This window comes from Capricornis sumatraensis, chromosome 1 (assembly GCF_032405125.1).
Source record: "Capricornis sumatraensis isolate serow.1 chromosome 1, serow.2, whole genome shotgun sequence".
Taxonomy (NCBI): domain Eukaryota; kingdom Metazoa; phylum Chordata; class Mammalia; order Artiodactyla; family Bovidae; genus Capricornis; species Capricornis sumatraensis.
In genome coordinates, this window is record NC_091069.1 from 11,371,179 (window position 1) to 11,395,777 (window position 24,599).

Sequence of the window (24,599 nt, forward strand, 5' to 3'; positions counted from 1 at the left end):
GGCGAGGGTGAGCAGGGCCTGGCTGAGGGCAGGTGGTCCCCATTCACCGTTGACACTGGCCTGCCACTCAGAGTGCCCCTAGGAGGTGGCTGCTAGCCACTCCTTCCCTCCCCCTGCTCCCAGCTGTCTGTCCTGGAGTCTGGATCCCAGGCCCAGGGAGGAGGTTCGGATTCCCTGGTGGGCCTCAACGTCCCTTGAGTCGGAGGTCATCCCTTCGTCCTCTCCTGGGAGCAGAGGCAGAGAGAGGTCGAGTGGACATCAGCGGGCGGGAGAGGAGTGGGTCTCCAGACCCCCTCCTGGAGACCAGGAGGGAAGCCCTCTGTTTTGTAAACTAAGGAGAACAGAGTTTGCAAACTTAGGCAAGGGACTGTTGGGCCCTGGAGGACACTGGGAGACTGGTTAGGACAAAAAGACCTCCTCCCTAAACCCTCTGCCCCATCTGATGTCTGCAGGGGAGAACTTTGACACGTTGTTATCTGAAAAGCATTTTGCTACAATCATCTTTCTAACCCTCTCCCGCCAGAGAAGTTTGGTTTGGCACAATCGGCATTCTAGCCCTGTTCACAGTTGGTCCTCCTGGCTGGTATTTATCTGCAAGGCTGTAGTCAAGAAGTTTGTTTTGTTTTGTTATTTGATTTTAATTTAGATGCTCCTTGAAAGGTATGTATGTGGAGGGCAGGGGACAGATCTGAGGTCTGAGACTGGGGGTACTAGTACCAAGGACAGCCCATGGTTTCTCTCCAGACACCCTCATACCAAGTACCCCAGGGGTGGTGCTGGGTCATTATTCCTGAGCCCCCACTCCAATCCAGAGAAGAGACTGTCCCCCTACCTCACTAGGTGGACAGCAACATGGCCTGTGGGGAGCTCAGAGTCTCTGTGGGTGGGAATCAGGGTGATCTTGGGGGGAGAGTGTACGGGGCTTCAGATCAGGGACATTGCTAATGAACCATCTTTCACTGGCCCCATCCCATTGGGTTCCTTGCTGCACACCTTTGAAGCTGGACCTCAACTCCTCTCCTACAACCCAAAAGACCCTCTCCAGGGCCAGGCACCAGGGAGAGGCCTCGATGTCCTCTGTCTCCAGGCCGGGCGTCCATGGTCTGTCCTGCTTTCACGATGCTGTTGCAGCTTGTGCTGAGCTTGCCCAGTTGCAGATCGCTGGGCATCCCTGCCCCCGCCTTCTAGCACCCTGTCTCAGTTGCCGCCCCTCTCTTCTGAAGCATGTGCCCCTGGCCAGGCTGGCGATCCCCCAGCCCCCAAATGAGAAGTGCCCTTAAGAACCCCTCAACCCTTGCAGCCCTGGAATAAATTTTGCAATTAGTTTCCAGCTACTTTTGCCTATTTACATTCTGGGGCCAAAGCAGAGCCTCCCAAATAGGCTTGGGTTATCTAGGGCAGGGCCGTGCTCCAAATGGGATGAAGGTGATACCCAGGTAACCTTTGGTTCAAAACCTGGGGGAGGCAAGATGGGGTTTAGGGGGCTGCGGAGGGGGATACAGGCACTACTGGGGCCCCACCTCATCCCTGGGTCCCTGCTAACCCTGGGAGGCCTGGGAGAGGCTTGGGCTTTCCAGAGCCTCAGCCTCAGTTCCACCCTGGTGTGCATCTCAGCTGCCATCCTGGGCAGGATGGAACAGTCATTTAGTGAGCATCCACTAACTGCCACCTGTCATTTCACTGTTCCTCCAGGAGCCCCAGGAGGCAGGGGTTATAATCCAGAAGAGGGCAAGGGACTTTAGCCGGCCATCTGCTGGGGCCTACCTGCCTTCAGGGCTCTGGCCCTTTCTGTCTGCCAGCGGCCGCCCACAGGCCCTGGGCCTGGCCCCTCTCACTGATTCCCCGACTCCCCCCAACCCAAGCCACCTGGTGGCAAAGTGAGCAAGGCCCCCCTCTGAGGACTGCTTCCTCCGGTCTGCTCCGAGCGCCCTTCCAGGACTTCATCTGCCTTGTCCATTTGTCCAGTCCCATCCACTCTTCGCAGTCACTTTGGTAGGTGGCAGCCCCAGATTACAGACGAGGAAACTAAGATGAGTTGTCCTCTCCAAGGTCATACACTGAGAAAGGCCAACCACAGATGCAAGCTTCCATCCTAATTTACTCCTAGTCACTCCTGCTCCACCCATGCCTCTGGACAGATTAGGAAAAAGCACTTCTTTTAGGGCGAGCCAGCCTGAGGCAGACCCCTTGGCAGTAGCACCTTCAGATACCCTGAAGTAGATACCCTGGTTCCTGCCCCTGGGGAATGTTTAGTCTTGTAGGGGAGATTGTCTTAATCAGATAATCCGATGTGATACATCGTGTAACTGCACAAGATAAAATGGTTGATTCTGCTCCTGGGGGGACAGGAAGTCTTCACAGCAGAGGTGTCCTCCAAACTGGGTTTTGAAGGATGTCCAGGGGTTTGCCAGCTCGACAGGAGTTGGGGGCAGTCCAGGCAGAAGGAACAGTGTGAGCATAAGGATGGAGGGGTGTCAACCAGCAGTGTCTGGGGACCTAAGTGAAGTAGATAGCCTTTCTCTTCTCCAGGGGATCTTCCCAACCCAGGGATCGAACCCAGTTCCACCCTGCAAAGGTTACCTGCCCGCACTGCAGGCAGATTCTTAAACAGCTGGGCCATAAGAGAAGCCCAAGAATACTGGAGTGGGTAGCCTATCCCTTCTCCAGCAGATCTTCCCAACCCAGGAATCGAACCAGGGTCTCCTGCATCACAGGCAGATTCCTTACCAACTGATCTATGAGGGAAGCCCTTGAAGAGCTAAGAGGTTATTTTGGCTAAAGAGCGAAGACAATGTGTTGGGGGGAGGAAGTGGAGCAGGGGGTGGGGAGACTGGAAAGGACTCCTTGGTCCCCAGCCATGACCGCCCCCCCTCCCACCCCAACCCATTCAATTAGTTTGTGGGGAGGCAGAGGCCCTCTGGAGGTGAGTGAAGAGTCAAGATACTGCAAATACAGGCAGTAGGGGCTACCAGATGCCCCGTCCAGTTCAGTGCCACCCTCTCGCTGCCCCTCCAGGGTCCGGCCCCTTCACTCCTTTCTCACAGTAGTGGGCAGCAGGCTCTGCCTAACAGGCCAGGGCTGAGTGCCCTGGTGGTGAACCTCAGCAGTGATGCCCGGCCTGCCACTCCTCCTGGGGTCCTGCTGGATCCTCCCTGGGCAGGCAGGAACTACACTCCTCCCCACCGAGGCTGCTGTCTTCTCTCTCTGCCTGGGACCTTCGGGACCTTAGACATCGCCGCCCCTGGGCTACAGGGTCTGTGTGCCCATGCTCTCCGTCACATCCTTCTTTGGCAACGGCCAACTATTCCTGAGTGCCTTCCATGCCGGGCACTGGGGCTAACACACAGGATGGCTCCATGTCCCTGCGGAGTGGTCTGATGCCCCCCATTCTGCAGATGATGGACTAGACTTCCAGGAGTTCACCCCCCAGCCCCAGAATGAAATACCCAGACCCCTGTGTCATGTGGTGGGTTAACTACACCCTGAATAGATTTTTATCTCAGACTTGATGTAGGCAGGGCCCAGGATGAAAGTGACCCTGAGGTCACAGAGGGAAGTGGGTGCAGCTTGTACCTTGCTGGGTCTCGGCCTTCTTCTCATGCAGCCCTGCCCCACCTCCACTCACCTGCATCGGGAGTGGCTGCCTCCCCACTTCCAACCAGCGGATGCTCTGATGCCCCTCAACTGTGCCATGGCCTCTGGCCCAAGAAGTGCTGGAGTCAAGCTGAGGTCAGCAGGATGCTGTTAACAGCCTTGCACCCCAAGACCAGACCCTGGGCCTCTCCTTCACCTGGCCCCTACCTTGGGGCCCACCCAGGTGCCAAGCCCTCACCATTCCGGCTCACCTTCACTCTGAAACTGGCTCCGCCCAAGAGGAGACTGGGCCTCAGAAGAGAATCTTGCCCGAGGCCACAGAATCAGTGATGCCAAGACTAGTCCCATAGCCCGATTCCGAGTTGGGGGTCCTCTCACAGCCCTGACACATCTGACCTGAAGCCACCCCACCTGCCCTGGTGCCTCCTCTGAGCAGGCTGCCTGGATGGCTCCCACTCACAGCGACTGCCACCCCTCACCTGTATGTCACCCAGCCTAGGAGACCCAGGTATGAGTCATGGAGATCTTCCCTGAGCGTCAGAGTTCTTCTCTGTACAATAGGGGTGACGGTGGTCTCAGGGCTGAAGTAAGGACCTGTAACTCTGAAGTGGTTTGAGGCTCAGCACCAGCCAGGTACACAGTAGGTGCTAATTAGTGTTGGCCACACCTACCCTGATGGTGAAATTGGGTCCATCTTGAGTCGCAAAATCAAAGCAGTAGCCTGTTTCTCCCTCCTCCCAGGGAGCCTGGCGTCCTGTCTGCCTCCCCAGGCCAGGGTGACCCCAGAGAAGGAGAGGTCACTACAGTACCGTTTATTAGCAGAGACACCACGGGGCTGTCAGAACTTCGGGGCAGGAGGGGCGGGGTAGAGGGGAGGGGCGGTCATGGACAGAAAGCTGGGGACAGAGCTGTGGGACCTGGCGGGGTAAGTGGGAGCTCCGGGGCCAGGGGTTCCCCTGGCAGAGGGGAGAGGCTGAGGCCGTGGGAGAGGGTGGTGGTCCACACGCAGGTGGGCAGGAGCCCCCAGTGGGCTTTCAGAGGTCCCCAGGAGGAGCTTGCAGGAAGGTCCCCATGCGCTGTCTCTAGAAATCTAGGAGGCAAGTGTACCCTGTGGGTTGGGCTGGCAGAGAACCAAGATGGGGACCCACCCTTCCAAGATGGGGAGAGGGCTGGGAACTGAGGCTGGGGGGAGACTTTGGGTGGGATTCTGGCCTGGGTGACCCTGGCAGTCTCCCTCAGCCTCTCTCCAAGCCTCAGTTTCTCCCTCCGGAGAACACCTGCAATGCCGGGGTGCGGGGTGTGTGTGTGGTGGGGGGTGGGGGGTGGTGGAGGGGTGGGGCGGCAGGTGCTTTCGGGAGGGGCGGGGGCAGGCCTGGGAGGGACATCCAGCAGGCAGCCTTCACTTCCCTGCACCTCTTGCTCGGGCCACCTGAGTGGGTCGTGTGGTGGGGTGGGGGGCCCTAGGGCATCTGGAGGGCGGAGCGGGATGGGGGTCCCTCCGGGGCCGAGGTGGAAGTGGCTCCGTTGCTACGAGGGGCCTTAGCAACGCACCCATTCAGCGGAGACAAAGGCGCTGTCACTTGAGCGCAGAGGCGCCTCTGCCGCTCTCTTGTTCCCACAGACGCTGCGCCTGCGGGGGCGGGTGCTGGGGGGCTGGGAGCCGAGGTGTGTAGCGGGGTGATGGGTGGGGAGGGTAGAGTGGGGGGTGCCTTTCTGCCTGCTCGGCACGCCCCCCATCTGCAGGACGCCTGCGCCCTCCCGGCAGGCCTGCAGGGGGCGCCTCCAGCCCATATTGCAGAAGGGGAAGCTGAGACACGGAAGGACTGGGACATCCGCCTGGACGCAGGTCGGCTAGGAGTTTGGGGTCATATAGACCCAGGCTCAGATGGCCTAGGCTTACCCCCACGTGACTCCTGCTGCCTCAGTGTCCTCCCCTGGCTCGTCAAGGGCTCCTCTCTGTGCCTCAGCGTTCTGAGCAGCACAGAGGGAGGGTGACCACACCCCTGTTTTCCGCAGTCACCTCATGAAAGGAGCCACCAGAGCTCCTAGGTTTAGCACAGAGCTCAGCCCCACCGAGAGCTCCATAGACCTGCCTCTGGCCCTGGCTGGAAAGAACCCCGAGCTTTCGGAGGCCGGGCAGTGCTGAGTCGGCCCCTCAGAGGCTTGTCTCCGGTTCAAGACTGTGGGAACTGGGGCTTAGAGAGGCTGCCAGGGACCGCGGTCCCCAGGTCTTCTCTCGGGCCAGGATGAGTGCTCCTTGAGCAGGTGGCCCCGGCCCTGCCCTGCTACCCACAGGCCTCCACCCCTCACCCCATCACATCCCCATCAGCTGTCCAGTGGGGAAACTGAGGCCTTGGGGAAAGCACTTGCTCCTCATTGGGCTTGCAAGAACTCTCAGACCACCAGGCATCTGGCCAGAGCGCTGAGAGTGGGTGAGGTGGGGCGGCGGGCGTGGGGCGCACAGAGGAAGGCAGGCCCGCGGCTCCCTGCCATCCCGGCAGCACTGGCCTGGGAAGGGGTCCCAACCTTACTCCCGAGGAAAGCCTCTCCCCAGAGCACTGACCGAGCCCACCGGGCGCCAGTGGGGGAATTTTAGGCGCCAACAAGGAGCAGAATGAGACAGGAAGAGCCTCTCAAACTGTGGGAGGCCAGGTGGGGTCGCTTCTCAAATCACTTCCATTTCCGCACAGTGGAGCTGAGCGACTGTCGGGGCACCAAGGGAACAAGGGGGCCACCCCACCTGGGGTGTGGGAGCCGTACCTGAAGCCTTGAATGCTGTCAGCTCCACGGCCTGAGGACAGAGGAGGTCCGTCAGGGGGTAGTCCCCCTCTCCTTCCGCTCCTCTGGCTCTGGGGGCCCTTGGCTACCTTGGAGATGACTCCTCCACCCCTGGGGCCTTGGCATTCAGGTTCTGCCGGCTGCTCCCAGCACCCTTCAGTCCAGTAGTTGACGGAGGAGGGCCCCTGGGTCCCCAGGAGAATCCCCCACCCCAGCCCTATGCTGGTCCCTGTGGTTTCCCTAACCCTTCCGGTCACAGCTGCCCGCCCCTTGGTTGAGCCCTGCCACCCTTGACCCAGCCTCACCGGTTTCTCGGGTTCTGCAATGGAGGAGAAGGTTGTGGGGATCCTGGGGCCGTGGGTTCCTAGAACGGGGAAGACACTTGAGCAGGTGAACCTGTAGGAGACTGAGGCAGGAAGCTGTCTCTCTCTGCTCCCCTACCCTGGGACCTCATTTATTAAGAATCCACTCAAAAATTCACCTTGTAGATTAGTGCTGAAGAAACCAGGACCCAGAGAGGGAAAGTAACTTGCCCAAAGGTGCACAGCAGGGGAAGTAGGAGCTGGGACACCAATTCCTGGCCTGACGCCCTGTCTGAAGTCATTCAACCCATGCCCCGTCTCAGGGCGCCGAACCCCATCCATCTACCTGCCTTCAGGAACCCCCTACACCTCTTCTGCATGGAGACCCAGGGAGGGTGACTCTGGCAAGCTCTGCCTCTGGGCTGGGCACCAGGGACCCCTGTTGCCTGGTGGTGGAGTGGCAGGAGGAAAGGAGCCTGTTATAAGCCGCCCCCCAGGCCCTGCAGTCACAGAATTCCCCAGGCCCGTCTCCTTGTCTTTCAGATGCTAGGCCTGAGCACTGGGGAGTGACTAGCACCTAGTGACTGGAGGGTGCTGTGGTCTTACCTCTAAGAGCCACGTGTCTCTGGGGTGGAGCCAAGACTCTGGGGTCGTCCCTGGCCACTTCCCAGGGACATGAGGGTCTAGAGTGGAACCCCGGGCCCGTGGGACTGGAGCGAGCCTGAAAGGAAGGGGCATCAGTGCTGGGATCCCTGCCAGTGGTGGGACCTCCCGCCCCTTGGTCCCCAGGCCTGCCCACCGTGAATGCCTCTGCTGCCTTCTTCTCAGTCATCCTCTGCAGGGCGCTCCGGACCTGGAGGATGGGGCAGGGGCAGGGCTGGGACCCTTCCCCAACCCCCACGGGCTGGGTGCAGAGCCCCCTACAAGTAAGCCCTACCCACCCCCATCCAAATCCCACCCCAGCAGCAGCCAGGGTCCTCGGACTCACCTCTCCATTGTAGGCGGCATAGACCAGGAAGATGTACGGGCCCTGGGGACAGACCCAGGGTGAGGGTGGGTGACCGCCTGGGAGGCCCCCATCTCCCACTGCCTGGCCTGGCACCACAGCACAGGCAGCCCCAGAGACATTTAGAGACACTGGCCGGTGAACACAGCCTGCCCTGTCCGCCACCCTGCGATGGCGAGCGGGCAGTTGTGGCATTCCACAGCAGAGAGAACCAGGAGGGCCCGGCCCTGCCGGATCCCAAGCCTTCAGACTCGGGTCACCAGGCAGCCTCTCTGCCCTCTATCCCTCCACGCCCCACCCTGACCTGCCCTGCCTCACGGCCTCACCACCGCCTGAAGCTCCAAGGCTAAGTGAGGTCCAGGACAGCAGACCGGGACAGGGACCCCACTGCATTCTGACTGTTGAGTTCAGCTCAGTCGTGTCCGACTCTTTGCGACCCCATGGACTGCAGCACGCCAGGCCTCCCTGTCCATCACCAACTCCTGGAGTTCACTCGAACTCATGTCCATCGAGTTGGTGATGCCATCTAGCCATCTCATCCTCTGTCATCCCCTTCTCCTCCTGCCCCCAATCCCTCCCAGCATCAGTGTCTTTTCAAATGAGTCAGCTCTTCTCATCAGGTGGCCAAAGTACTGGAGTTTCAGCTTCAACATCAGTCCTTCCAATGAACACCCAGGACTGATCTCCTCTAGGATGGACTGGTTGGATCTCCTTGCAGTCCAAGGGACTCTCAAGAGTCTTCTCCAACACCACAGTTTAAAAGCATCAGTTCTTCGGCGCTCAGCTTTCCTCTAGCTGAATGCCTCTCTGAGCCTCTGTTTCTTCATCTGGGAAGTCGGATGTGGCCAGGACTTGCCTCCTGCTGTGTGTGAAGGCTGAGTCACAGCCGGCTCCTCCCCACACACTTGAGGACTACAAAGCCCTGGGCCCTCACCAAGCAGGGTCAGCGTGCTTGACCCTCCCAGCAGTTCCATGGCGCGGGTTGGAGGGAGGTTCGTTCTCCCCATTTGATGGAGAGGGTCCTGGGGCCAGGGGTGGGGACAGAGCAATGTGTCCCAGGCCTAAGTGTGGGCCTCCACCCGCAGGTGGCTGGTGGAGCTTAGGACTCCCTCACCTTCCACCTGGACGATACAAAAGGCAACAGTTCCTCCCCTGAGGCTCAGACAAGGGGACACAGGTGAGGGGATGTGGGGTTCCTTGAGGCCCTCTAGCTTCCCAGGGTTGAGAACTGGAGCCCCAAAGCCCTACTACTCTCCATGGCTCCCAGGCACCAAATGGGTCGCTACCAGCCCCAACGCTGCCCCTAAGCCAGACCATGGGGGCTCCCAGCCCCCCACATCCAGCCGGTGCTCTCCCTGCAGCTCTCTGCACGGCGCCCCCATCCCATCTCCTTCGACTCAGTCCTTGTGCTAAGTTGCTTTGCGAGCCCACGGACTGTAGCCCACGAGACTCCTCTGTCCATGGGATTCTCCAGGCAAGAATACTAGAGTGGGTTGCCGTGCCCTCCTCTAGGGAATCTTCCCAACCCAGGGGTCGAACCTGTGTCTCCTGCATTGGCAGACAGGTTCTTTACCACTAGCACCACTCCTCACACCCAAACATTCACGCCAATCCAACCACACCAGCAACCTGTCTAACATCCTCCAAGGCCTGGGTGGAAGTCTGAGCTTCTCACACCAGCTCTGGGGACCCTGCATGGTCTGGCCCCCGTGTTCCCTCCTGCCCCACTTCTCACCAGCTCCCCCGACCCCATGTCTCCCTCCATCTGATTTCACTGTGCTCCCCTAACTTAAAACTTTATTCCCCTCTCTCCATGCAGCATTCAGGCATTCGCTGAGCACCACTGCCTCCAGGGAGTGCCCACCCTGCCTCCCCATATGACCCCGACTGCCCCTTGTGCCTCTCAGTCTCAGTCGCACCGTACTGCGGTTGTGTGGCGTTGGTGTCTGTCTGCGCCCTCAGGCTGAGACCTCCGAGGGTGGTTTCTTTGATCCTGTGCCCCACCACGGTCTCAGCACGGAGCCCAGCTCGGGCACAGGGGAAGCCCTGGGGAAGAACATGCTGAATGGCTGAATGAAACCATCTTGCACCAGGTTATGCTTTGCCCTTTGCAAATATCATCTCAATGGAACCCAGCAGTGATCTCATGAGGTGGAGATTATGATTCCCTTTATACAGATGTAGAAACTGAGGCCTGTCTCTACTTGTCTAGGCCTCCCAACAAGACCCTCTGGCAGGGAAGGTGTGAGCCGCAACCTGTCACAGGACTGAGGCTCTGCTCTTCTAGCACAAAACCTGGCAGAGAGGCCAGACAGAAACAAGTCACCCCCAAGAGCAAATAACTGAGTCCGGGCAGATTTCAATCTCTCCAGCCCCATCCCCGCTCCCTGGTCCCCTGGGGCAGGTCCTGCCCAGTTTATGCCCCAAGACAGAGTGAGAAAGCGATGAGGCTGGAGGTTGAGCAGGGAGAGTACGACATGGAGAAACAGCAGGTATGATGGAAGAGAGAGGAGAGGGAAAGGCCAGGCCTGGAGAGGGAAGCATCCAGGAAGGACTCAGAGAACGTGGCTCTGAGCCGACTTGGGAGCTGCCCTGAGATAGTCACGGGAACATCAGAGCGGGCTCAGGTCTCATGCCTTCTGACCCCTCATGAGACAGCCTTTCTCCTCTCCTTTCACCAGACCTGAAGGTCTGAGGCTGGCTGGGGGCGGGGGGCAAGAGGGGTGACCCTCAGAGAGAGGGAGAGGCAGGGGAAGGGGACAAGAGACGGGGTCAGAGCGCAACGGAAGGGGAGACGTAGAGAGAGGTCCAGGAAGAGCCAGGTAAGACCCACACCAGAGGAGAAGGGGACAGGGAGAGGAGACTGCGGCGGAGACAGAGCCCGCGAGACAGAGAAGGAATCGCAGGGCAACCTCAGAGACGAAGTAATGAGACACCGAGAGAGGAAGGGACCTGCCCTGAGAGGGAGGCGGAGAGGGCTGTGAGGGCAGCTCTGGCCCTGTGGCTGCAGGTCCGCCCGCCTGAGGGCCACGGACAGGGATGGAGCTGGAGTAGTTGCCATAGCAACAGGAAGCTGCTGCCCTCCCCACTCTGAGGCAGGGTGGAGAGACCTGGGCAGGGTCTCTCTGTTAAGTGGGCCGAGCTGGGATTCCAGCCCGTGGAGCTCTGGGAGTGCAGGGCTTGGAAAAAGGGCTTCTCCGTGTCCGTCTGTGTCCCCAGCTGCTCAGCCCCACCACGTCTGCGGGAGCCATGCTTTATTCCGAGGAGTGTGGGAACCCCAGGTTTCCTTCACACCCCCGGCCCCACTCCGGACGCGCCCCCCATCCTTCCCGAGCTGTCTGCTGCTTCCCTCACCACCTCTGTTTTTCCTTTCTCCAGTCCCACGCCTGTCGGCAGAGGGCGGCGAGTCCCCAAGGCCCATGGGGAGACGATAGCATGGACCAGGACCCGGGAGCACTTGGCGCGGACCACAGGAAGAGGTGCTGGAGGCATCAGGGCGGCCGAAGGGCAGGGTGGGCTCTCCTTGGACTGACCTCCCTCCCAGCGCTTACTCAGTCCCCTGGGTGGTGGCTGCTTGTGTCCATGCCCGAGTCCCCATAGGTCTGCAAACTCCTGAGGACACGTGCCTGGTCTGAGCCACTTCCGTGGCTCCAGGACACGCGACCGGAAGGGCCCACAGTGGGGTTTATGCAGCCCCATGGCACTGCTTCCTTTACGTGGGTCAAATCCTTCCAAGCAACACCTTTTCTAAACTGCTGTTTTCACCGATGGAGTAGCTCCTGCTGCCCCACTTAGGCCACCCGCAGACCCCAAGGGGAGAGGCCCCCCCTCCCCCCTCCTCAGCTTCCTGCCAAGGCCTGAAGTGGCTTGAGCACAGCCTGGAGGCTGGGACTTCTGCTGCGCCCTTGAGGCCCCTCCTGGGCCTCAGCTTCCTCAACTGTCTAACGGGCCACAAAATCGGTTCTGCTGTTTGACTGGAGGTTTGACCCAGTCCCTTCTTGCCCGTCCTCCCCCCAGCAGTGTCCCCACTGCCTTGGTGACAACCACGAGAGAGAGGATACTCTGTCCCCAGCCCCCTGGCCAGCCCGCCATGCCCGCGGAGCTTGTGTGTGGCCCAGGGCCCGGAGGTACCTGCAGGGAATTGAGGCCCACGGCGGCGTAGGCCCAGGCCGGGCTGAGGTGCACCAGCACGCCCACCAGCCAGGTCAGGCCCAGGATGGGCAGCAGGACCAACACCGGCTTCACCGTGGCCCTGCAGGACAGAAGCTGGGCTGGGGGAGGCCAGGGGCCAGGGGGGTCCCCGCAGGGTTCTGAGGAGGGCAGTCCCAGGCAAGCGTCTGGAGAGGGGCCGGAGCTGCAGACCGGGGACTACGGCTCAGGCCTTGGGTGGAGCTGGAAAGCTCAGACCCCCAGAGTGGGAGGGAGTGGGGTGGTGGAGCTAGGAAGGTGGGATCCCAGTCCCAAGCCTGGCTCATCCCAAGCCTGGCTCATCCCAAGCCTGGCTCAAGGGAAGGGAGTGGCAGCTGTCCAGGGGGAGGGCTGAGGCCTGGGCAGTGGGTCCAGGGGCATGGATCTGCCCCATGGCAGATCCTCTTCCCCCTCCTCAAGGCCCCCCGGGGGGTGACCATGCTTCTCAAGGCCCCACTGGCTTGGGTTGCCCTTCCCTTGGCAGAGGGTAGAGTGGCAAAGAGGAAGGCCTGGGGTCTGGGGGGGTGGCCCCTCCAGCAGGATATGGTCCCATAGAGTGATGGGGTTCCAGCGGGGGTGGAGACCTAGACTCTCACTCTGAACCTGAACTTCTAGAGCCTGCCTCATTTAGGGGTTGCCTCCACCTGTCTCCACCAGAGGCAGTGCCTTCTGTGGATGGTGAGTCCCCAGGACAGTGGCTGGTGTCTACACCGCCCCTCATACACACACAGGCCCCATTACCATCCACACGCATGAGCACGTGTGCACACACAGCACGGACATGTTGCACACACACACCCATCTATAGCCTTGCACTCATGAGCGCACACGGCCACACACACGCCCACCCTGGCCTCACACGTGCTCACACCTGCCTCCCCCGCCTCTTTCTGACTCCCCCAGGCTGGGCTCTCACCACATCTGGATCCTGAGCTGCTGCTGCCTGCAGGGCTGCGGGCTCAGCATGCGGGCACGGCGGCGGGCACTGGACACGGTGACAATCACCACACGGACCAGGATGCAGGTGTTGGCCTGGAGATCTGGTGTCAGAGCGCAGAAGGGGCTCCCCCTCCCCCGACCTGTCCCTCCCCAGCAGGACCCCCGGGCCTCTCTGCTCACAGTCAGCACGAAGAGCACGGGCCCCACAAAGGCCCAGATGGCGTCTGTGTGCACATTGAGCCAGCAGTGCCCAGTGGCCACGTAGTCATGCGGGGACATGGCCAGGGTGATGGCCACGATGGCCACAGGCACACCTAGGGGAATAAGAAGTGACCTCAGGACCACGCCACCCATTCTGTCCTCCCTGGGAGCCAGCCCCCGTCCCGAGCTGCAGCCCCCAGCCGTCCCGCAGTAGCGGGTGTCCTGGCGGCACTGGGTTATCCAGGAGTGGGGTTGGGTAGGCTTGATACTTGTGGGTGGCACTGGAGCCCTGAGCGGCTGGGAAGTGGAAGAGCTGAGACAGAGTCAAGGCCTTAGGGCTGAGAATCAGCAGAGTTGGAGGCAGGTGACTGTCATGGGCTTAGCTGGTCCCAGATTAGGGAGGCGGTGCTGGAGGCCAGGAGGTGGTTGAAGTGGAGGAGGATTAAGAACTGGAGTTGGGTAGAGTTGGAGGTTGATGGAGCTGAGTTTGTGTCAAGACTCGGGTGCTGGGCGCCGGGTGGGGCTGGGTGCTGGTGAAGAAGGTGGGTGTGGGACGGTGGTGGGCATGGGGTGGTGGGTGTTGGACATAACAGAGGCCATGCAAGGCAGGGTCGAGGGGAACAGAACAAGAGTGAGGGGCAGAGGGCCCTCACCCCAGCCCGTGGCGTAGTAGAGCGGCATCCGAGGGCCCGGGCGCATGCTCACAGCCACCACCTTGCTCCAGAGCAGCAGCCCCTCCACCAACATCCAGAAGAAGGCGACCAGAAAGAGAAGGTGCATCGCAGCTGTGACGGCCACGCAGGCCACCTGGACGGGAGGGTGGGCCATCCCCACTGAGGCCAGCTATGGGTGTGCACCCTGGGTCCCCTGTCCACGCCTGGCATTGCCAACCCAAAGCAGTTTGCGTGGGTGAGGTTCCCGGGCAGCGCCCCGGGCCCAGCTCCAACGTTCGGTTTTTCCTCTCTAGGCCTTACAGCTCCCTGGAAAGGGAGCCGGGTGCAGACATGGGGCGGGGGGGCGGGACGGGGGGAGTGCAGGGGCCAACCCAGAAAAGGCTGAAGGTGTTTGCCCAGCCATCCCTGAGCTCACAAGCTCCCCCTTGATGGTTGCGCACCTTGTTGGCCTTTGCCCACTCGCTGGCCATGAGGAAGCCCTCGGCGGAGGCCAGGGAGAAGGTGAGGTTCTTGTGGACCGTGGCCCGCTCTGACTTGGGGACCCTGGACAGACAGGGGAGGTGGTAACGGGGACACCACCACCAACCCCCAGCCCCACCCGCGTCCAGGTGAGCTGGCTGATGCAGGCCGAGAGGGCGGCTCCGCAGGGGCCCACAGCCCCAGGGGAGGGCCCTGGAGCGGGGTCTACCTGGACCAAGGGTGGATGCCCTCCCAAGGAGGGATGTGGAGGCTGGCTGGCAAGGGGCGGGGTGGGTCCAGGGGGCCACAGCAGGTGGTGAGCTCGCCTTACCCAGCTGCCAGGAAGAGCAGGAAGGTGGTGGAGAGGGTACAGAAGGACACGCCACAGCCCACAAACGAGAGCGTCCTCAGCAGCGACTCCTCCTCAGGGCCTCTCTGCGGAGGGACAGAGACCTCGCAGGAGCCCGCCGCCACCCTGTGCTGACGGGACCAGGCCTCACCCGCCCCGCCGGCCACTTCCAGAACAACACCCACCGCCCCATACCCACCCCCAACCCACAGGCCCGCACACAGCGGGCACTTAACAGTGAGCATCTGCCTGTCCTCCTCTGCTGGCGCTCCCTAAACAGGGCTGGGGCAGGGGCCGGCTTTCACCGATCTCTCAGTACTGGATGGCAAGGGGCCGACACACCCGTGGGGAGGAGACAGCATGTGACGACCACCTGCTGAGCGGGAGTACAGAGCTGGCACGAATTACTTACGATGTGTCAAAGGTCCACGCTCTGTTTTTACAGGAAAACTGCATCAGATGGCATGTTTTTCTAGTGTGTTCCGCAACCCGCCAAATGACCCCAGCATTCCTGGGCTCAGGCCCATCTCACTCAACCTCTTGGTGAGTGACCACTGAGTCCCTTTCTGGCTCCAGCCAGCCCACCTTGCTTGGCCTCCTCCTGGAATCTGGCTTCCCCTACCCGCAGTCTATAAATGCTGGGACCTATCAGAGGCCTGCCGTGGTCGAAGCTCCTTCAAGTCCAACTGCATCTCGGCCACGGCTTTACATATCAGCTCTTGTTTCCAGCTGAGACCCTCTTGCCCTGAGCACTAGGTCACAGGCCCCACGGACCCCAGACCTGTGGTCCCCCAAATCTATTGCCCACCTGAGCCTCCGCAGAACTGAGTCCCTCACCTTCTAGTGGCCCTGGACCCCCTCTCCCTCAGCCCAGTCTCCTGGTCTGCCTAATGCTCCCTGGTCCAGGGCCCCTCCCTTCTCCTAGGCCCCTCTCCTAGGCCCCTCCCTTCTCCTTTCCCCTCTGTCACCACCCCAGCCTCACTCCTGGCACCCCTGGCTCCCTCGTGCAAACATGCTTCACCCCCTTCCACACATCCTCTGCAACAGGAGCACCATCCAAGCATAGGAGCCTGGCATTCCAGGTCTGTGTGATCTTGCCTACCACCACCCGCCACCACAGACATTGCACTGAAAGCCCCAGACTCATCGAAGTTCTAGAACATAACTGGTCTGCCATTTGTAGCCTCTGCGTGCTTCCCTGGTGGCTCAGCTAGTAAAGAATCCACCTGCAATGCGGGAGACCTGGTTTCTAGCCCTGGGTTGAGAAGATCCCCTGGAGAAGGGAAAGGCTACCCACTTCAGTATTCTGGCCTGGAAAATTCCATGGACTGTATAGTCCAGGGGTTGCAAAGAGTCGGACACGACTGAGTAACTTTGACTCAGCCTTTGCTCAGGTGGCCCTCTGCTTGGCATGCCTTTCTATTCAACTATTGTTTATCCTTTAAAACTCGGTCCTGACATCACCTTCCCCTTCCCCCCTCCCCAGCACTCACCTGGACGTCATACACCTGCAACAGGACGGCAAAGTTGGTGCTGTGGTTGCAGAAGCAGGCGGTCGAGCCCTGGTACATGGCAGTCACGGAGCAGCCAGTGGTGGCCCAGGAGCCCCCTGAGTCTGGGCTTGGGGTGAATAGGGGACAGAGGGCTCTTGAGATGGGCTACACATGGGGGTGGGGGCAGGGGGAAGCCTTTCCACAAACCCTGGGCTCTCTCGTTGCCCTGCCTCTATCCAGTTATATGACCTTGGGCAAGTCACTGCTCCTCCCTGGGTCTCTGTTTCCCATCTGTGAAATGGGAGGATGGGGCTGAAACCAGTGATCAGTATTAATTGCATTAATTACTAAGCAACAGTGACTGACCTTCATTCCCTGGTTTTGAATATATCATCAACTCTGACACCCATTCCACAGATGAGTCTCTCCCTACTCTAAGCCCGTAGAGTAGGCTTACATAGCTCCTATGACAGGGAGCTCACTACCTCCTGAGTAACAGGTTCTCCCACCCCAGTTTATCCCCAGCTGAGTGGGGCCTGGAACCACCCCCACAAGGAAGTTGATGAATGGAGGCTAAAAACCTGCTTGAGTCCTGCCTCATCCTCAAGTGGGAGGGATGTCTTTTTTATTTTTTTAATGCCTTATTTAAAGAACTTGGAAACTCACCTGATACTTAAGTTCCAGAAAGCACAGACAGGCTCCACCAGCTTCGGAGGGAAGGCCTAAGGGCAGCCAACAAGGACAGGGCAGGTATGTGAGCGCACGTGGGCAAGGAGAGAGATCAGTGGACGCAGGGAGATGTGACCTCCTGTGTTTGAGGGGCTGGGGGTTGCCCAGCATAAATCGTGGGTGCAGGGGTTGGAGAAAAATGCCAGTGGGAAGGCACAAAGAAGGTGAAGTGAGTAGAGTTGCAGGCTGGCATTATGGTTAATATCAAAATCCTAGGCATGAACTAAATGTCCATCCTTTGGGGATTCTGTAAGAGGGTCTCCAGAAGTATTGTGAGTTTAGCAAAGCTGCAGGATACAGTATCTTTATATAGAAATCAATTGCATTACTATAAACTTATAATGAACAATTTAAAGTAGAATTAAGAAAACAATACCATTTACAAAAACATCAGAAACCCTCTACCACTTAGTGGTGCATGCATGCTCAGTCTTTAAGTCACGTCCTACTCTTTGCGACCCCATGGACTGTAGCCTGCCAGGCTTCTCTGTCCATGGGATTCTCCAGGTAAGAATACTAGAGTGGGTTGCCATTTCCTCCTCCAGGGGATATTCCTGACCCAGGCATGGAACCTACGTCTCCTGCATTTGCTGGCGGATACTTTACTGCTGAGTCACCTGGGAAGCCCGTACAACCTAGAAGTATGTCTAAGTATATTTAACAGAAAACCTTCAAGACCCGCACACTGACAACTAGATAGCACTTCTGAGAAAAATGCAAGAAAATCTAAATAAACTCAGCGATACACCTTGATCAAGGATTGGAAGACTCATTGTTAAGATGCTCTTTCATCATCTTACTTCAATTTGGGAGATTCAGTGCAATCCCAATCAAAATCCCAGCAGGTTTTTCCATAGACATTTACAAGCTGATTCTAAAAAAAGTTTTTTTGGCTGTGCCACATGGCATGCAGGACCTTACTTCCCTGACCAGAGATCACTTCTGCCCTCTCCAGTGGAAGTGTGCATTCTTAACTGTTGCCAGGGAAGCCCCCTGATTCTAAAAAGTATACAGCAATGTGAAGACCCTAGGCCAGCCAAAGCAGTTTTGAAAAGGAAGTACAAAGTTGGAGGACTACATTAACTGATTTCAAGGCTTACCATACAGATACATCAATCAGGACATATAGGGTTAGTGTGTAGGTCTAGGGAATAGCATACAGAGCCCAGAAATAGACTTACACATATATGAACAATTGATTTTCAAAAAGGTGACAGGATAATTCAAGGAGAAAGAATAATCTTTTCAACAAATGGTGTTGGAATGGGATATGGCAAAATATGTCTATATGGGAAAATATCAAGTTCAACCCCTACCTAACATAATATCTATAAATGAATTGAAATGAAGCCATAAATGTAAAGGCTAAAGTGGTAAACTCCTCTGAGAATATCTTTGTGACCTTGGGATAAGCAAGTTTTCCTAGACATGATGCAAAAAGCATAAGCCGTGCAAAAGAAAAATTGATAAGCTGGACTTCATCATATTTAAAACTTATTTTTCAAAGATACTGTTAAGAAAAGCAATCCACAGACTAGGAGATATTATGTACAAAACATATAGCTCACAAAATACTTATATCCAAAATGCATAAAGAATTCTTACAATTCAATAGTAATACAAATAATTTAAAAATTGAAGAAGAACAAAGCTGGAGGCATCATGCTCACTGATTTCAAACAGTATTACAAAGATATAGAAATTATGAGATTGGCATAAAAACAGACACATAGATCAATGGAACAGAAGAGAGAGCTCAGAAAGAAACCTCTGTGTCAATTAGTTTATGACAAAGGAGGCATGGATATATAATGGTAAAAGAACAGTCTCTTCAACAAGTGATGCTGGGAGAACTGGACAGCCACAGGCAAAAGAATACTGCCCATTTCAGTATTTTGGGCTTCCCTTGTGGCTCAGCTGGTAAAGAATCTGCCCGCAATGTGGGAGATCTGGGTTCGACCCCTGGGTTGAGAAGATCCCCTGGAGAAGGGAAAGGCTACCCACTCCAGTATTCTGCCCTGGAGAATTCAGGGCAGAATATATACAGTCCATGGGGTTACAAAGAGTCGGACACGACTGAACGACTTTCACTTCACTTCAGGCAAAAGAATAAAACTTGACTACTGTCTTATACCATACACAAAAATTAACTCAACACTGAACTAGACTTGAATTTAAGACATGAACCCATAAAACTGCTAGAAAAAAAACATAGATGGTAAGTTCCTTGTCATAGCAAAAATATTTAAAAGCCTAAACTATCCAGTTAAACACAGGCAGAAGACATACAGACTGACAATGAGTACATGAAAAGATGCTCAACATCATTGATCATAAGGAAAATGCAAAACTACAATGAGATAGCTCCTCACATCTGTTAAGATGGCTATTACCCAAAACCCAAGAAATAACATGCGTTGCCAAGGAAATGGAGAAAAGGGAACCCTCGTACACTGTTGGTGAGAATGTAAATTGGTGCAGCCACTATGAAAGCAGTATAGTGGTTCCTCTAAAAATTAAAAATAAAACTGCCTTATGATCCAGCAATTCCACTCCTATATATACCCAAAGAAAATGAAAATCTTAACTCAGAAATGATATATGACTCTGCTATATTTAGGGTGGGTAAGCAACAGAGACCTGCTGTACAGCACATGAAACTCTGCTCAATGTTATGTGGCAGCCTAGATGGGAGGGGAGTTTGGGAGAGAGTGGATACATGTATATGTATGGCTGAGCCCCTTCGCTGTTCTCCTGAAACTATCACAACATTGTTAATCAGCTACACCTCAACACAAAATAAAAAGTTTTTTAAAAGGAAAATATATTAACATATGCATCTCCATGTTCACTGCAGCATTATTTTCTAGAGCAAAGATAACAGGACACAGGAAACAACCTGTGTCCATTGATGAATGAATGAATGAAGAAACTGTGGTGTGTGTGTGTGTATGTGTGTATATATATATATATATATAGAGAGAGAGAGAGAGAGATCGGCTTCCCTGAAAGCAGCTGATAAAGAATCTGCCTGTAATGCGGGAGGCCTGGGTTTGATCTCTGGATTGGGAAGATCCCCTGGAGGAGGGTATGGCAACCCACTCCAGTATTCTTGCCTAGAGAATCCCCATAGACAGAGGAGCCTGGCATGCTACAGTCTATAGGGTCACACAGAGTTGGATATGACTAAAGTGACTTAGCATGCACGCATGCATATATATATATATAAAACAGAATATTCAGTTCAGTTCAGTCGCTTACTTGTGTCCAACTCTTTGCGACCCCATGGAGTGCAGTATGCCAGGCTTCCCTGTCTGTCACCATATCCCAAAGCTGACTCAAACTCATGTCCACCAAGTTGGTGATGCCATTCAACAACCATCTCATCCTCTTGTCTCCTTTCCCGCCTTCAATCTTTCCCAGCATCAGGGTCTTTTCAAATGAGTCAGCTCTTCACATCAGGTAGCCAAAGTACTGGAGTTTCAGCTTCAGCATAAGTCCTTTCAATGAATATTCAGGACTGATTTCCTTTAGGATGGACTGGTTGGATCTCTTTGCAGTCCAAGGGACTCTCAAGAGTCTTCTCCAACACCACAGTTCAAAAGCATCAATTCTTCAGTGCTCAGGTTTCTTTCTAGTCCAAATCTCACATCCTTACATGACTACTAGAAAAACCAAAGCTTTGACTAGATGGACATTTGTTGGCAAAATAATGTCTCTGCTTTTTAATATGCTGTCTAGATTGGTTATAACTTTTCTTCCAAGGACCAAGCATCTTTTATTTCATGGCTGCAGTCACCATCTGCAGTGATTTTGGAGCCCGCCAAAATAAAATCTGTCACTGTTTCCACTGTTTCCCCATCTATTTGCCATGAAGTGATGGGACTGGATGCCATGATCTTAATTTTCTGAATGTTGAGTTTTAAGCCAACTTTTTCACTCTTCTCTTTCACTTTCATCAAGAGGCTCTTTAGTTCTTCTTCACTTTCTGCCATAAGGGTAGTGTTAGCTGCATATCTGAGGTTACTGATATTTCTCCCGGAAATCTTGATTCCAGCTTGTGCTTCATCCAGCCCAGCTTTTCTCTTGACGTACTCTGCATATAAGTTAAATAAGCAGAGTGACAATATATAGCCTTGATGTACTCCTTTCCTGATTTAGAACCGGTCTGTTGTTCCATGTCCAGTTCTATCTGTTGCTTCTTGACCTGCATACAGATTTCTCAGGAGGCAGGTCAAGTGGTCTGGTACTCCCATCTCCTTCAGAATTTTCCACAGTTTGTTGTGATCCACACAGTCAAAGGCTTTGGTGTAGTCAATTAAGCAGAAGTAGATGTTTTTCTGGAACTCTCTTGCTTCTTCCTTCCCTTTTTTGCATTTCTTTTCCTTGGGGATGGTCTTGATCACTGCCTCCTATACAATGTCATGAACCTCCGTCCATAATTCTTTAGGCACTCTGTCTATCAGATCTAATCCCTTGAATCTATTTGTCACTGCCACTGTATAATCGTAAGGGATTTGATTTAGGTCTTACCTGCATGCACACGTATATAAAACAGAATATTATTCAGCCATAAAAAGAATGAAATCTTGCCATTTGCAACAATATGATGGACCTTGAGGCCATTATGTTAAATGAAATAAGTCAGACAGAGAAAGACAAATATCTATGATCTCACTTATATGGGGACTCTATACCAAGAAAGTCAGGATCATAAAATACAGAGAACAGATTGGTTGCCAGCACAGGTGGAGAAGGGGCAGGGAGAAAAGGGTGAAGGGAGCACAACAATAAAATTAAAAGAGAGAGGATCTATGTGGTTTGCATGGAGAAATGTCAGTAATCAGAAAAGCAAATAGCAGGCTAATGTAAACATTTTTGGAAAAAAATAAAGAATATTTCCTATTTTTAAAAAAGCCCAATGACATCTCAAAAAACTTTTTAATTAAAAAAAATGAATGAAAACTGGGGAAGAGATTTGAACTTATATTTAACAGAGGAAGATATATGAATGCCTGATAAATGTATGAAATGATGCTCAAAATCATTGATCTTCAAGAAATTGCAACTTAGAACCACAATGAAATGTCAGTACAAAACAATTATAATGAACAACAGGTGACAACATAGATGATACTCAAAACCAACATTTGAACAAAAGAAGCCAGACTACAGTACACATTATTTGGTTCCTTTTATATGACACTTTAGGAAAGACAGACAGACACTTTAGGAAAGTCAGAGCGGGGAAGGCTGACGGGGAAGGAGCTTGAAGTAGCCTTTGGGAAAGGTGGACAGGTTATGTATCTTGACTAGGGGCAGTAGTACATGAGTATATTCACTGGGCAAAACTGATCACATTGTGCACTTAAAATGGATGGTTTAGTATATGTAGATTTATGTACTTTAATCAGATTGATTTTTTAAGAAGTCTTGAGATGATATACAAAAGACATAAGGTGTAGTGTATGAGTGTATTTGTGTGTGTGTGTGTGTGTGTGTGTGTGTGTGTGTGTGAGTGTGCGGGCACATGTGTCCAGGATTGGTGGTTTTGGGGAAAGCAGACTCTAACTATCCCTGAAATGCTCTAAAGTTTCAGAAGCAAGAAGGAATTTGTGTTTTACATGTAATGAATTAAATGACATGTCCTGCTGATATTTCCATGTCAATTTATAGCAAAATACCCCATTCCTTACATAACCTCAGCTGATATTTTATTGTGTAGCTCTACAAGGCTTTTTTGTTGGGGAAGGGGGCACACTGCGTGGCATGCAGGATCTTAGCTCGCCAACTCAGGATGAAACCTGTGCCCCCTGAAGTGGAAGTTCTGAGTCTCAGCCGCTGGACATCTGGGAAAGTCCCTACAAGGCTTTTAAAGTAGTCCCCTGTTGATGGACATTCAGGTTACTTTCATGCTTACAAAACACACTGCAAGGTGGGGCTCTCACATCTCCTTGTATGATCTGATGAGAACCACCAGGTTTTTCAGTCATGAAGAACTATAACAAAACCCCAGCTCTGCCACTTAAACACTATAACAAAATCCCAGCTCTGCACCAGGCACACCAGCTTCCCTAAGCTCATGTTTGTGGAATGGACAGTTGGAAGATTAAATGAATGCTGCTTATTTAAGGCATCTGCCATAAAGTAAGCATGCAATGCATTACTTCCCTTCCCCCTCTCTCAAAGACAATGGGATGGCTTGTGGATGTGTATTTTTCTTGAACAGTTTTAGACCTTGGTTCTCCAGTGAACAAATATTGGGATGTGTGTGTGGGGGGGGGAGGGGGCACCAAACCAGGATAACTGTCCCACGTGGCTGTTTCCCAGAAGGACCACACAGTACCTGGGCCTGGTGTTGCAGGTGAAAGGTCACAGCTGTGTTGGCCTCCCCAGTTTCATCCCACACTTCAGAGGAGATGATGGCTGACCCCACCTCGGTGCTTAGGAATCTGTGAGGAGAAAGGGAGCTTTTAAGGGCACCAGGTGTCTGTGGGGGAGAGGTCACATGTGGCTGAGGTCATCAAAGATGATACCCCTAAGTCCAAAGAAACATTAGCAAAAGCCCTGTGTGGGGAATTAGGGCACCTGGGTTCCATTTTTGCTGGCAGTTTGGCTGCCCTGGTGGCTCAGATGGGAAAGAATCTGCCCGCGATGCAGGAGACCCGCCCGGGTTCGAACCCTGAGTCAGGAAGATCCCCTGGAGGAGGAAATGGCAACCCACTCCAATATTCTTGCCTGGAAAACTCCATGGACAGAGCCTGATGGGCTACAGTCCACAGGGTCGCAAAGAGTCAAAATAGTACTGAGTGACTAACATTTTCATTTTCTATTACCTCCCTGAGACTCAACACTGGAGCTGGGACCCCAGGCAGGAGTCGAGCCATGTTCCCACCAGCACATCTTTGCCAGGCCCAGAAATCTGTGTGTGTCGGGGGTGAGCAGGTTTGGCCCTGGGCTACCAAAGGCAGATTTGCCCACCAGAATGGGGGTGGGTTCTGGGAGGGGACGGAGGCCTGGCCTTCCCTGGGAAGGAGATCCAGGCCCTCAGCAGCCTACTAGGGGGGACCCACCTCTGCATTCCGCTTGTTTCTTCAGGACTGTCAGGGGCCCACGGCTCCTGGCCAGGGGCCCCCAGTGTGTGCTGGAAGACACTCGAGCTGAACCAGCTGTGGATCATGGTGACTCCAGAGAGGCCTGGATGAACAGGAGGAGGCCTGAGACCCACCCAGTGACTGAGCAGACACCACAGGTTGGTCCCGAGGGAAAAGCTCTGCCCACTTTACAAACAGGGAAACCAAGGCTCATAGAGGTTAAATGACCTCCCAGAGATCAGTTAAGAAGTGGGCAGAACCAGAATTTCAACCAGCTATAGTTGATGTGCTTAAGCTGGCAGCTCCACAGCCCTTTGCCCCTTATCCTAATCCTCCACCCCAGGTGGCATCCAGGGAAACTGCTTGCGGTTTGAGGGGAGGAGATCAAGTGAACATCTACTATGGGGTAGGTGTTTAAGCTCCTAATAACCCAATGAGGCGAGTACTAATCTTACAGATGAGGAGACAGCTCTGAAAGCTGCGGTGACTTATCCAGAAGAGCAGAGCTAGGAACTCCGAGGGCTGAGGTTTAACCCAGACACCAGAGGGTCCCACCACCTGTCCCCCTTGCCCACCTTTCCCAAGGAGCCGCCTCACTTCAGCAGCGGGGATGCGGATGTGGCCGGGCCCCTCTGGATGCCCGCCGGGCACCGTGAACACGTAGCCCTCCGTACTGGCCTCCCTCAGGCGTAGGCGCCTCACCTCCAGGCCTGGGGTCAAACAGGGCTGAGTGGCTGGACCTCAGGAGGCAGGTGTTCATGCTGGGCTGGCCCAGCTGGCAGGGTCTGCTTCC

The 24,599-nt window shown here is 54.9% G+C and overlaps 1 protein-coding gene across 1 annotated transcript in view; it reads right to left on the reverse strand.

The window, feature by feature from the left end:
- Positions 1–78: 78 nt before the first annotated feature.
- The window catches only part of ADGRD2 (adhesion G protein-coupled receptor D2), a 30,165-nt gene continuing 5,644 nt past the window's right edge, over positions 79–24,599 (reverse strand). The window contains 16 exon segments of the mRNA XM_068966265.1: positions 79–224; positions 6,355–6,385; positions 6,678–6,736; positions 7,443–7,527; positions 7,663–7,704; positions 11,812–11,932; positions 12,785–12,900; positions 12,988–13,121; positions 13,662–13,815; positions 14,123–14,225; positions 14,473–14,576; positions 15,984–16,116; positions 16,118–16,137; positions 23,059–23,164; positions 23,786–23,909; positions 24,382–24,516. Of these exon segments, the coding sequence (XP_068822366.1) occupies positions 79–224; positions 6,355–6,385; positions 6,678–6,736; positions 7,443–7,527; positions 7,663–7,704; positions 11,812–11,932; positions 12,785–12,900; positions 12,988–13,121; positions 13,662–13,815; positions 14,123–14,225; positions 14,473–14,576; positions 15,984–16,116; positions 16,118–16,137; positions 23,059–23,164; positions 23,786–23,909; positions 24,382–24,516 (1,613 nt within the window).